Consider the following 14,777-nt stretch of genomic DNA (forward strand, 5'->3'; position numbering starts at 1 on the left):
CTGCGCGTCCACAATCCAGACTGACTATAAACTCCATTGAGCACTATCCATAAAGTCGACCGCCAATTTCTAATCTGGCTTGTTCAACACACTTGCACCGTAAACTTCCCTCCCGGGAAATTCTATGACGCGAGTAACACAAAACACTCCGAAAGCCCGAAGTCCGAACATGTTGGATGGTTAACCGCATTGACAGTTTACGTAGATACGGTAGCGCAGTAGATGAGACCAGACTTTCGTCAGCCTCGACTCGTTGCCATTCGGTTTCATTTTCATTTTATTCTGCTATCAAGAGTGCACTATAGATATTGTTGAACTATTATACTATTATACCTGGCCCTGAGTAGGTCCTTGATGGTATTGATAAATTTCCTTGACAAAAGAAGAAACTATTGACAAAGGGATGATCATTTTTCCGATAGTAATTATTCTCGTGAGACTTCGATCAGTCACGAGTCACCACGAAAATTCATCGGAACCACTGCAAATCGAGCATTCGTTGATGTGGTAGAATGTTAAATGCCAACAGTGAAATGATTCAAGTGGATTTGGGTAGAGACGGGAGAAGGGGACAGTTAACACCCAACCAACGAGAGGGGTTACCTGCTAATTCCCCGTTTAATGGCCGTATTAACCTTATAACGTAACGCTCCTCCACCCGCAAAATCACACGTGGGAATGTGGAAAGAGGCAAATCACTGCCACCAGTCTGACCAATAACATTCTGTAATCAAATCAACGTTGACGTCTGTCCTCCGATTATAATTGAACAGACATCCTGTTCCCTGCTGATTGTTCTCCATCTCCCTCAGCCATTTCATTACCCTCGGGTGCCTCAACCCAACACTCTCTTTCACGCCATTCTCCCCTCTCTGTCCTCCCTTCGCCCTGTACGGTCACTCTTCCCCATATGATGATTCGCTGAATGAGAGGGAGAGACATCTCATCCAGTGACTTTCCCATCACTCGATTCTCTACTCATCGCTTATATTCCGTCCGGAAATTCACTCGTACGGTCATTCTGCTTCCGCGAGGAGATTGCTACTGCTAATGCAGCACGGATTTGTCCAGTGCTGGTAGAAGAATGAGAGAAAGTCATATGCTGAGGTACTTTTATCCATTCTGAATGAGTCGGGTGCTTTTAATCAAAATGACTCGGCTTTTAATTATCATTCTTATTATGTTTTATAATGAAGGGATGTGAAAGCGTAAAAGCATTCTGAGTCTCTATCGTGAAAGTGCGGAAGAGGGAACTTCCTGAAGGGGAGAATTACACTGGATGGAGAATTGGGGGGATGTTGAAGAGTCAATTGGTGATGAAGCGAAGGATGCCAGTACATCCGCTTTAATGTTGTTGATCAAATTATTATCTCGGTAAGTGGTTCATATTGTATTGATAGTGACTAATGGATTCTTCCGAATGGTGAGACTCTCCCGACTGTTTGTCTACTGGAGATTGAGAATTTAAGACGTCTCAATTCAAGACATTAGAATCTGAATTGGTTCCAGGGTCTTCCTCATTCTCTTCTTCACAATAATGTTTGTTGGGCACGCTTCAACATTTCTATTTAAGTTAGCAAATGTGAAAATTTTCTCTGATTAAATACATATGTTTTAGAAATCGCGGCGACGGATTTTGGAGAAGGAAAAGATTTGGATTTTTACTTGAAGCATCACTTTGATGAAATGCTGACCTCCACGCCACGATCATCACCGGAATAGCATCATTAATCCAAGAAACTAGTCTTTCTCCATAAGCAGACAACCCGTCGCTGCACCTAATGGTGGGTAAGCATTTTTATTTATGTTTATAACAGATGATCCTCAGTTGAAACGTTGGAGCAACTACACCTGGGTAGAAAATCTGAGATTAATCCTTAACCATTGTGCTGACACAGTGGAAGGTACATTGCACACTGTCGTAATCTCTATTTCCCATTTTCCACAGCTGTTCCTCCACTGAGGATCCTAGGCATCTTTCCGGCCAATTGTTCACAGGCGTTAGAATCTAAAGCCCAACCTAAATGCGAGGATCAACACAATTTTCTTCACATATGTTTTCGTCTTGGTTTATGAGTGCGGTGGAGTGCTACTGGAAACGGTAGCATTGTGGCGAAGCTGTAAGTGGAGTTTAATGTTGTCTAGCGAAATCTTGTTGTCTTTTCATGACACAAAATTTTGTCTGAACGTTTTCCACGATTTCCGGGAAAATTGCTGAGGCGTTTGCTAGATCTGCAATGCGAATGACATTCTGTTATGCTCGCGGGGGATTTCCTTAGAGCTGCTTCAGAATTCTTCGCATTCTTCGTCCAGAGAAATGATGAAGATGGACAGCTCGATTATGGCTAAGGGGAGATGTGTAATTCTTGTTGGTGACATTTATTTCTCATTACTCAATAATTACTGTCCCTATTTATTAATGCATCAGCCTCATTATTTCCATCTCACCCCAACATTCATTCCCCAATCCCATCGAAAAATACTTTCTCCCCCTCAATTTTCCCCCCACAGATCCCAACTCGCGATACCGTACGATCTTCTCGTAACACCTCTCGCAACAATACGGACATCTGCAAGTTCATCCCCACACCCAATACCCCTTCTCCCTCTTGATATTTACTGTCGTCCGCCTTCATTGTTATGTAGGTGCTAGCAATCATCCATGTTGGGGCCATGTTCACACGCCGATGATCACGAATGTAAGCTTTGTTGCCAATGTAAGAGAAGAAAACTGGTAACCAGCCACTGTACGGGCGGTTAAGTTTAATCGAGGGGTTCGCCTCCCCGAGGGGGCAAGAGTGAGGGGGGGGGGCGGGTGAAAGGGGGGTCTTGTGTCTGTTGGATTTTACGCGCTCGACGGGACACCTTTATAGATATCGCTGGTCTGAAGTTTTGGGCGAAGCAACCATGGACGATTGGTCGTTGCGGACAGCACCAAAAGGCCACCAGTACTTCCAACTATCGTTATATGCTGTATATATTTACTACGAGTAACTGGCTGATGTAAATATACGACGATTTCTACTGGTCCTCTCACTCCTCCCTCTTTCTCGCTGCTTCATAAAGTTTGAAATCTTGGCGCTCTATCCAGTAGACCGTGGACTAACGTTTATCTGCTTTACGGTTTTATGAGTTTTTATGCGATTACTTGTCCACTATCTTCAGGGTTTTATTTTACGGTTTTTCTCTCCTTTTATTTTTAATGGATACGGAAAGGGTGGCAGGAGGAGAGGAGAGAGATGGGAAATATTGTGAGTATGTATTGACTCCCGACGTAGACCGGGATTTGTGATACGGTCCAGATATTAGTTTACATATACAACGCGTATTAAGCCTGCTAATTGAATCCCACAGAGGTACCCAGTATTCGTACACCGAGTTGCAGTGGATAAATTTACATTTTCCTATTTGCATTTTGAAATATACGGGAAGTACGCGTTACATATGTTGGGATTATTAGTCTGATGAGTTGTGTGACTTGCGTGAATGGGATATTTCGGGAATTGTAAATTTTAATTGAACATTTTTGGAATTTCTGGACTGGGGTGGAATGATTATCGACTGGTTGATTGGTTTTATTGCGACTAGCGGTAGTGCGGGTGATATATTTTACCGAGTGAGGTAAATATACTCGGTGAATGCGGAGTCTTTCGAATTCAGTGGTAATACGTGGGCAAACATTTTAGGGGGTGAAGGGAGAGGGCCAGGCCGTGGATACTGGTAAGCACTTTTCAAGATCAAATATTGGGACATGTCAGTCGCAGACTGGTTTAAAAAAAGTGGAAAATCGAGGTGGGGTTGGGGAGCAGTCAATTTGGATGCGTTCTTTCGGGAGTACATGGGGGAAAATGGAAGGGTTTCGAGGGGTCTGAGATTTTTTGTTCGTCAACAAATCTGGGAAATTTATCTCCTTGAAAATGTCGCCTTTGAATAATTTTTCGACTGAACGATTTTTTTAAGACAACCCTTTGCTGTCTCATAAGCAATATACAAACATCTTTATCATACGAATGGTGGATGAATAGATTCCATGTTATTGTATGGATAATATAGCCCTAAAACTGAACCATTCATTTCTCCGGGAATTTCCAGCTCCATTATTCCATGAACACAAATGGAAATTGGAAAAATCCATATTAATATAACTAAAAGCCATTAACTCACTGATAATTTACGGGAATGTGAATTTTTTTTGAATATATGATTATGAGATTACACAATCCACCACTTCTATTTTAAAATATATGCAAATGATTCACATATAGTTCTACGTAATCCATTATTTTTGCTGCGTTCATATGGCACTCATACAAGTGAAATAAATTTAACATGCTAAATATACGTCGCATATATTTTCACCCATTTATGAACACGAATTTATTGCCATGAAACGATTCCCTGCAAATTTACTATGTGAAGTCTGAAATGAATTAATTATCCAATTAGCATCGTTCCTTTTTCCTTAGACTGAATCTGATTATTTTGATGAAGCTCCGAATTTGATAGTACCTATGTTTAGCCCACCTAGGATCTGAAGATAGTGCCGACTAAAATTTAATCAGTCCGTTGGGAATAAACTTTTCTACCCGAATATTCTCCCCTGCATTTATAATCATTCCTGGTAGATGCTGTTTGAAGATAATTAATCCAGTAATAATAATGCTAGTTATTTTTGCATGTGGCAATTAATTCAGGGGAGAACTGTCTACTTCATTATGCAAATTAACATGGAATATAACCTCGACGAAATAACTATTTTCTCGTGCACGCAGCAGACATTCAGTTCAATTTAGAATGATCTAGAAGAGCAAATCAGAGTCAGCAAGGAGTGCTACTGGCTATGAAAATGCCATATGTCTAACAATGGAAGTTCGATGAGAAATTCTGAGAGTTTTCCTTGTTTGAGGTGAATTAATTCAATTTAATCATTCGCTAGAGAATTTCAATACCTCAACCTTTCATCTGTGAAGATATTCGATATAATTCACTCATGATTAGTCTACTGGACGTCTAATACCGCAATTCTATTTTTAGGAAAGGTGATTGTGGAACTGCTCGATTTATATACGTCTCATTCTCCCAATTTATCCAACTCGGTTCATCCAGTCTAATTAATTACAATTCTTTACTTCCTTTCGAATATCAGTTTCAACTGTATAAGAGATTACTTTCACCCACTAGTAATATTGATACTTTGGGAAAAAAAACTCCAAATCGTGAAATAATTGTTTTTTCAGTTTAATCCAAAAACATTACGAATATGCGCCTAAAACAGCAGTTTTTCCTGCAAAAGGCCATGAATACTGACAACTATTAGTTTTTTCGCGTCATCTCCTCCAGCTGCACTCGAAAAACTGCTGACGCATATGATATTGGTATTGATGGTTACGAGCTCGTTCAATTCACTCCGCTCATGCCCACGAAATAATCGACGAAGATGAAATTTCCCCGAAAACAAAAGGATCGATGGGTTGGCAGTAGCGATATTCAACAGAGGGAATTTTGATGAGGGTAAACTACACCCGATAACAATGATCACCCCCAGGACACATAACTAAGATAACAAACAGAGCAATACAAACTGTCCGGTGCAATTCATCAGTTACGACAATGAGAATGACAAATGCTCCAGCAGTCCAGTGTCAAATGGGCTTGATCAAAATGCGCCGAAATTAGCCGCAACAAATCATACCCGGTCTCGTAATGCCTTTACACGTGCACCGAGAGCCCAAAATTTTGCATTGCGTTTCCTGTGCATTCTCGTGTGTCAGTACATAATTAATAATCGAGGCTGATACAGAGGAGTTTTGGGAGAGGAATTCCGGATGCAGGTGGGGGAGTGTGGGGATTCGAACGAGATCTGCCGAGCGTAGATCCCGATTCAGCAAATATACGACTTTGGACATTGCTGGAGGCATGGGAGGCAAAACACTGGCCTCGGATGATTCACCGAGGCCACTCCAACACTTTATGTACACGTCCTGATGAGTGAATCTGGTAAACATTTGGTTGGGGAGTGAAATACTGCTCTATTATATTTCATCAGATTTTTATGAAATTTTCCTGCGGGGGAGTTGACCATGGGAGGGTTTATTGCCGACGAATATTTTTGGGGGCAATTACCGGACGCGAGATGCGAGTCGGGTAAATAATGATGATTCACATTGCAGTCGATTGAAGGATATTGAACGGTTTTATACAGTTTGTCAATGGACTTTCCAATAATTGCGTGTTTAGTGAACGAATATTTATTTTACTTGAAACAAATTCAAAATAATCCTCCAGCAATAAATTTGGACCCATTGAAAAAATAGCTCGATCAATCCAATGTCAGAAAACACAGTACTGCATAACATCGTAACTATCGCTTATCAGGGACGAAACCCGCCGCTCGTCCATTCATTTTGAAATTGTAAAAGCACAATATAGTCCACCCCTGGCAGAAATAAATATAAAATAAATGATACTATTCCTCACAATTTTATCAAAAAACATACTTTCCCACGAAAAATTCCAAAGGTCCTTTGTAACTACAGCACTTTGTCCGTGGAGTCTCGTGTAATGAAAAAAAACATGGCCCCATATATTTACCCCTGGGGCCAAGGGAGCAAGCCTTGGAGAGGAGGAGTACCAGTAAAATTGCCAGCTTTTTCTTCGTTCACGTTGCAACACTCTGTTGGCCGTTACGAGCATAGGTTTGGTGACTTTTTTGTCTACTATGCGACATACGAAACATTGGAGGGAAAAAGGGACAGTGATGTACGATACAGCCACATTTGCTGTAGATTCCTGCTGCTACGTGATGCTGATGACCCCGGGTAGAGAGCCAATCTCGCGATCGACTCACCACGAATTTGTCGAGCAAGATTTGACAATGAACCTGTCGTGAGATTTGTGTATATCAACCACATTTTTTAACTGTGTTCAACACTTTCAGTGGCACTCGGTTAATTGAGATATTGTCCAGTGCAATTACCAATGAATAATTGAAAAAACAAAGTCCTTGTCCAACTCCAACAGAAAATTCTCTACAAGTTCTGTCCACAATTATTTCCTAAAATGTTATGAAACATAAAGCGAAAATCAAGGGCGGAATTGCAAAAGCGGTGAGAGGGATATTCGGGAGGTATAGGGGCTCTGACGAGGGAGGATAGGGCGTATCGATGACGAACAGAGAGTGTAATCCCTGAGGCATAATGGGTAAACCTAATTACTATGATGCGCTTTCGCAGGGTAGATCGGCATACAACGACAGGACACACGGTGAGAGTTATATACGACAAATCGGATTTGTCCCATCGCTTTTCGGCATTAACCTGACGGGCAAATACACGTGGATTATATTATTCCAGAGATACTGGCTTGCACTGTTACCATTTGATACAGCATAACCGAGTAATAGGGTGTAGGGGCGATGTGGAGTGGCTGATATATGAAGAGGAGATTCTGGGGACAATTTTCGGTTGATGAGATACATGATGTGGGATTTGATTGCATGGTTTGTTGATTGTTTATTGTGATGGAGTATAATGACGTTGGAACGATAAAATAGTGCGATTCGCCAATAAAAATTTTAGTGAGTGAAGTAAGGAATGGATGATGGCGTCATTCTAAAATGTGACAAGAAATAGAAGGAGAAAAGGAGACAGATTTACGAGATATTTAATGAATTCAAAATATTTTAATATGAAGTGATCTAATGACGTGATGATCACAAAATGAATGAATGATTCGAATCTCTGGGAAGGGCAAATTTTTGATCCAGTTATGAGGGCGCTATTCGCTGATGGATTAGGGTAGAATTTTACTGTAAACTTTATAAACAGTATTTCAACATTTGCGCGTGAACCTAACGGCGAAATACACGTGACATGTTATTCCGGAGATACTAATTTGTACTATCATCATTTGATACTGCGGATAATAGGACGTACGTGCCATGTGGAGTGGCTGATATATGAAGAGGGGATTCTGGAGACAATATTTAGTTGGGCGGAGTGCATGCTGTGAAATTTGATTGCATGCGGTTTGTTGATTGTTCGGTATGATTAAATATTACGGTATTCGATCGATAAAATAGTGCGATTGCCCAACAGCTACGATTCTCGCTGGAATTAAGAATTGAATTCCACTATTAGGGTATCAAAATGAAGGGAGATATTTTACTACGAAATTCGATCATCATCTGTGCGTACCATTCACGATAGAAATTCGGTTCAATTCGATGTGATTTCCAATTTCTTTTATCGAAAATTTTCAACGGCAAGTGCAGGAGTTCGTGATGCATTTTTTATTCGATTATACCTCAGCGGCTCATCATCCTAATCTTAGTTTATTACTGATACTTCCCGTTTAAAAAACGATAAGATGGGTTAAACGGTAGAATAAACGTTCCAACTTTCATTGACCTTTGTGAGTTTATCTCGGCAGATTTGAAACTCAGTCGCGCTGTAGAATACCCAGATTACGCTTAAGTCTCCCTTAAACATAGTTTTCATTTCCAGAAGTTGAAAATCCCAAGGAGATTCTCGAATCCTCTCTATCCTCCATTGTATTTTTCTGTCTAATTAGCATTTAGAGATTCAACGAAATTAGACTATTTGAATTGTTCTCGGATAAAAGTTGGGTAAAAATTATCCTACCGTTTTATATAAGCTCTGTGGGAGGAATATAGCAGTCATAGTGATCATCCACCTCCTACACATGGAGAAAGCAAATTATGGCTTCTTATCCTAGGATCGTATCATATCAATAAGCCAAATAGGTCGGAATTAATGAGTTCTTTCTATTCGTGTACTAACGTTCTTCTGACATGGGAAGAGCGATGATTGTGATAGCGTTGGTATATGTTAGACTTGGGATGATTGACTGACTGTTGGGACCTTGTAAGATAACTGGATCAATTGCACAGAGTGTGCCGCTGTAATAGTCATGAGATAAGAAAAGGAGAAGTCATGGTATAGAATTACAATGACTGAATGAATAAATATATGTGTAAATAAATCGCACATACTCAAAATTAAATACACAATTTATGAATAGAACAAAAGTCAATGTAACAACCGAATAATATGATGCAGAACCAAAGGACTAAAGTACAACAAATAAATTAACAATGGAGAATGAAATTTAGTGAATATGAGTTGAAAAATTAATGAAGGGTATAAAACTCGGTCTCATGAAATTTTTCACAGAATTACGCTGAAATATTTTGATAAGGGAATAGATTAAAAATTTCTGTTCGCCCTAAAGGGATCTTTATACCTCGGGGGATAATGAACTGCATTCTACCTGGCTACGGAGATTAAAAATTCCATCTTTGCTTTTTCAGTCTTAATGCATTAATATAACACAACAATTAAAAACGTCAATTGGAACAATTGAATTCACGTGCCCCGCCCCTGGGAATTTATCACAACTACCCCAACCACACTTCTTCAAAAAATATTCTGAATACTCATCAGACTATCAATTAATATCTTAACAATGTCTAACAATTCCAAAGTATCACATCTTTTTACCAACGAAAACCAAAACTTTCCTGAAAGCCGTCGAACTCTCACAAAGTTTGTAATTTAACTCCAATATTTTCCCACCAAAGAATCCACTGGCCGCAGAATTCCCCGAATTTGCCATCCACTGTTAAGTTTTCATACCAATATCATCGACATTTATGGCCTCAATTTTGCTCACGTTACTCTGACCCCTCGTATAGTACTGAGGATCGATTACCAAAGTGCCCATATAGTTTTCCTCAAACAAAACATCGACACGAGCCCATCCCCGCAGGAAAGCCGAGGGGTTTTGGAATATACGCAATGGCTCTCTCACTCTTTCGCGATATAGATATCAGATCGCATACAGTGGTGCTTGTGAAGCTTCGTCGAACTCCTCCGTCATTGTTCCCCGGGGCTGGTAGAATGCTTCTGAGGACAATGGTCCGGATAAGAAGTTTCCAGAAGGGGTGGCAGAAGGGATAGAAGAGGGAAAAGCATTGAGTATGCTTGCTACTGCCATCGTCGACGACAACCAACACTCTTCCGTCTCTCATCGTTCCGGAAGGCCAGAGGAAGGATGCCCTGTCGACAATCCCAAGGCTTGACTTCCGGTTGTACGTCCGTCAGCGGAATTTTTAGTATCCAGCAAGGGATTTCTATTTCTTACAGATAATGATTGCCAGCAGATAAAAAAAAAACCCTAGAATTTTCACCCGAAAAAATTCACCATTATCCCTCCACATATTCCACCCAAACACTATTCCCCGACACACCCCTACTTCAGCGCCATAATGCACTATTTCGGGTGCATTTCAAATGCACTCTCCCCATTCGAATAGAAACAAACAGAGGCGGGCGACCACACCATGTCCCATTCTTCACACGCACAATATTATTACAACCCCATGTAGAAGGAAAAAGCGTAAACGCCGTCGCATGAAGAAGATAATGGTCGACAATACTTTTTCCAAGATACAATGGTTAAGGAAAACCGTAGATGCCTAGACAACGAACGCTTACACCGTCTCTTCCGCAAAGAACAACTACTGTATGCATTTCAAGAAAACATACCATTCATCATTCTTTTTTCTCGTTTCTCATCTCCCTAGAGATGTTTTTTCTCCCCCGCCCTCTTACCCTCTCTCTCCACGAGGTTTTATTTATTCCCCGTAAACCGAGCATTTAATGTCACCCCGTACAAGATATTCAATTAAGATTTTATACCGCTCGCAGGAGGCAAGGGGAGGAAAGGGGTTGTGTTAACTTGTGTCGGTTTTTGTGTGAGAGAGGAGGTATCGCCCTGGTGGTGCCCAACCACCAAGAAGGCATTTCTTCCGATAAGAGGAGAAAGCAGACATGGGTGTGTATAAAAGCAAACGGGTGTGTGTAGATGGTGTGGGTAATTAATGTCAAGGCGCATGTACCAAAGGAAGAAGAGCGGGTTTGGTGTGCTGCCTTTGGCAAGGGGCCTACCGCTCACGGCGTCCCTTTCCCCCTCCCCCCTCTCCTCATCCTCCACCACCACTCCCGCCTGGAATATTTATGGGACGCTACCGCTAGAGGGAGATCGATAGCCTATGTAGAATCCGCGAAAAGCAATTAAGGGTGTTCAACGGAGAAGAAGAAGGAGAGTAAAAAGAAGGTGGACTATTGCCCTTGGAGACGGTGAAATCGTTTGTGCGTATTCTTTAGCCTGTGCCATCATTATTGGAAATAATTTGAATAATTAGACTTTTTACTGGGGGATTATGCTACACCATTACCATTACCTGTTGGTGTTCGCGGTACGCGGGGGGATGAGGCATTCCTTATACCCAAGTTTCTCGACTTCAAAGACGTAATGAAGGTAATAGAGCAATTATCCCCAAAAGGTATACCGGGAAAAACGGTTGGGGGAGTGAGTGGGAGAGTATGGACTGTTGGACCACCGAGATACATCCGAGAAACAAACCAAGGGCATTTCGAATGTTTATTTAACGGCCGGTTGAGTTAATTGTATATTACGTGGGACGATATTACGTTCTGCCTGTCTACCCACACCCCCTGCATTCTCTCATACTCGTAACTCTAGATTTTTTTTTTTCGTTCATTACGGGGTTAATTCTGTTTTATTCACTCTCACTGGGCGGATGAAATTGCATCCCCGAGAAATTTTGAGGTTGTTCATGGATTTTGGTGGTGTTTTTTTTCAGAAACACGAATGGGAGATACTCGGGTGACACTTGATGAGTTGAGTATCGCCGACACAAAATCCCACGTTATGATACGTAAGATGATACTTTTTTTTTCCAGATGGAGTACATCCCATTTGTCTCCACGCATGTCCATGAATTGTGAGGTGGTGGTAACTTACCTGTAACAGAAAATTGAGGGAAAACGGGTTAATTTTACGAGCATCGGCGGTGAGTAAAATCAGAAATGTCAAATTAATGTAGTGCGTAGAAATTACGATTGGAGTAAAATTCTCCCTCTCGTGGTTAAAATGATATGAGAAAGTCTGTAATTTAGTCAACTAGCAGCTGCGTGAGACTGACCATAACGAATCTCGCACGCCTACGTAGAATGCGCTGGGGATCACATGTACTCGCGGCGAACGCGCGAAGCCGAAGAAGACTTGGTCGGACAGAGGCCTCGTTATGCATTGGCAATAGCTTTAGGGGCGAGAGGGGGAGGGATTGCGGGGCACTTGTGCAGCTGAAGCGGATGGATTCAAGTGGACTTGCGGTGATTGGTGGGGCATGAGGGCTATGTGGAGATGGGTGCGTGTAAAACATATCGTTTGATGGGTGAATGGGATTAATGGGTTGATGGTTTACCGCGGGAGGCTTGTGGGCTTTCAGAATTTCAGGAATTTAAGGGATGAGATTATGAGAATCTTTTCAAGAATTTTTCAATGTCTAGTTGTAGAGAACATCTCGCGTTCTTGATTGCATATTTTTCCTGCTAGTTTTGCCAGCTATGTTAGGAATTAGTTAAATGATTGGAAACTTAGTGGAACAAAAATCCATTAATTTAGCTTTATAAAACATCCCTAAGGGCCTGAACTCGAATAACTGGCCAAAAAAGTTCAATTCGAGCAGAATTTATTTTTTCAAAGCTGTAGAATTTCTTTTTATGCGAAGTACTCCGCGCATATTCCTCCGTTAAATTTTTTCATACGTATCAGCTCGATCAGACTTTCAATTCCAATTAGAGCATCATATTTTCCGTCCAGAGGCTGTTCAACTCCCAATGCTCAACCTCAACCCCTCCCAAGATCTCTCGTATTTAATGCGGGTGAGGAAGCGGTTTGCTTTGATGTGAGTCACTCGGTCGGCTTTAAAAACTTTCCGGCTTCGTATCTCCAGCTATCGCCATCTGTGTCGTCCCCTTGGTCCGCCGTTGGAAGAACTTTGTTAGTCCTCCTTTGACGGTGGCCCCTTGACGCCAACCTTGGCACCTTGCTCCATGGATAACTGGAGTAAGCGGAGTCGATTTCCGGGGGTGAGATAGGTCCGACCCACATTCACATAAATAGGATCTCTTTTACAGTAGATACCGAGGAGCGGATTATAGATGAAATTGGAATTCCAGAAGTGTAAACATAACGTGAATTTTTACTTTTAATTTTACTTCGGGAATGTATTTCTGCTCGTTACATTTATCAACCCAACTGGACTTCATTCACCCCACTTTAATTCGCATTAAGCTCAGAATGAAAAAAAATATATGCGGATAGTATTCTGTAAAACGAGAGCAAAGTGACCAGGAAAATGGTATACGTATTCGAGTCTTGACTTGCGGCGGTTAAACTCCGAGGATCAGTAATGCACCGCGCGCCTCATTCAATCACGAATTTGCATGTAGATGAGGAAGCGGGCAACCGTGTAATGTTAAAGGTACACGGAGTGGTTGGAGTAAGGGGGGGGAGGGGGAGAGGTGATGTGCGTGTGTGTGTGTACAGCCTGCCTACGTGAACCGGACGACGATGAGACGTGGATTCAATTTGCCGGGATTGCCGGGGAATCATCGCTTGATGTCTCGTGCGCTCTCTTTTGAATTGGTGGGGCGAGGGGTAAAGGGGGTGGCGAGGGGGAGAGATTCGTTTGACATTGCGAGTGGAAGAAGACGGGATTGAATATAATCTGATGGCAAATATCTGGGGCTCATGTTTTCCTCGAGGTTTTGAGAATAGTGTGGGGTGAACGGAGGGAGTAACGGAATTCTGAGGGGGGGGGGAAGGGGGATTTTGACGCCTAGAGAGAAATATGGATTCCATTGGTTTGATAGGGTCATGGGATGATGAGGGAGAATGGGGAGATTTCAGTTTTTTTCGTATTTTAATTTGATATTTTTCCCAATCAAATATATTTTGTCTGCTAATTTTAGGAGCACGAAATACACTGGAATAATATATAAGACAATGTGATAATGTCTTGAAATAGAAATCCCAAAATGAGACATGTTTATTGGCTTCATTTAAGATGTTCATAGATTATTCAGTGGCCAGTCATTTATAACAACGAAGCTACCATCAGACGTTAACACCACTCGGACATGAAATCATAAAACGTTTTTATGATTTATGTGTTTTCCTCCAATTTAGTGAAGTTCTGAATTGAGTGAGAGGACCGGAATCATAATGGGTTCGACGATGTCGACTGAATAAATTATTGTTTAAATGAATCCAATTGGGAGATACCGTATTTTCTCTAACGACATTTTGACACCGCCTGTTTGTGAGATTAACTACATCAGGTCTTATTCAGAAAATTTATTATGAAATCAATATTCACGGAAAGGTGCCAATTATTATTAATGAATTCCGTCAACTGACTACTTTATTTCGATTTCTTTACCAAACAATTATATGAATGTTGTCCGACGTTGGGACAATATGTTAATTAAATTTTAAAGAACTCATCATAAAAATTACTCTCGAAATTACACTCGAAAGTAGATTGCTAATTTATCAACAGAAAGAAAATATTAACTTTGTTATGTCTATAGGAATGTTCTACTTGTTGTTTAGTGTGTCAAGTTAATAAGCTTTTTACGATGTAATTCAGGAAAAACCAGAGGATGCTATTTCCCCGGTAATTTTGAATCTCCAACGAGGGACTGGGAATCCAACGACCAGCCAGTTTGGTGGGTGATATACAGTATTAGGGAAGGGGCCAATGGGAAATCGAGAATCACAGATAACGCGTATACGTAGGTGGCTTGATAAACGACATGGAGCCCCCTCCCTCCCCCTCCTCCAACCCCATCATTGTACACTCACCGTGAGATTTGTTTGAC

At 41.3% G+C, this 14,777-nt stretch overlaps 2 protein-coding genes across 29 annotated transcripts in view; one reads left to right on the top strand and one right to left on the bottom strand.

Annotated features, from left to right (window-relative positions):
• Positions 1–14,777, top strand: part of LOC135164397 (putative peptidyl-tRNA hydrolase PTRHD1) — a 141,087-nt gene that overhangs the window by 67,537 nt on the left and 58,773 nt on the right. Inside the window, exon 4 of one of the 4 annotated variants that reach the window (XM_064124693.1) lies at positions 11,790–11,885. The exons of 1 other annotated variant lie outside the window; for it this stretch is intronic. In XM_064124693.1, coding sequence (XP_063980763.1) covers positions 11,790–11,827 — 38 coding nt within the window. In that variant the 3' untranslated portion in view covers positions 11,828–11,885. Of the gene's footprint in view, positions 1–1,196; positions 1,239–11,689; positions 11,707–11,789; positions 11,886–14,777 lie in introns of those variants that run through there. 2 more of the 4 variants (XM_064124707.1, XM_064124736.1) reach the window with 2 other exon arrangements.
• Positions 1–14,777, bottom strand: part of LOC135164253 (collagen alpha chain CG42342-like) — a 132,538-nt gene that overhangs the window by 65,759 nt on the left and 52,002 nt on the right. The gene's annotated exons all lie outside the window — the stretch shown is intronic.

The sequence above is a fragment of the Diachasmimorpha longicaudata genome, chromosome 1 (genome assembly GCF_034640455.1).
Source record: "Diachasmimorpha longicaudata isolate KC_UGA_2023 chromosome 1, iyDiaLong2, whole genome shotgun sequence".
NCBI lineage: Eukaryota > Metazoa > Arthropoda > Insecta > Hymenoptera > Braconidae > Diachasmimorpha > Diachasmimorpha longicaudata.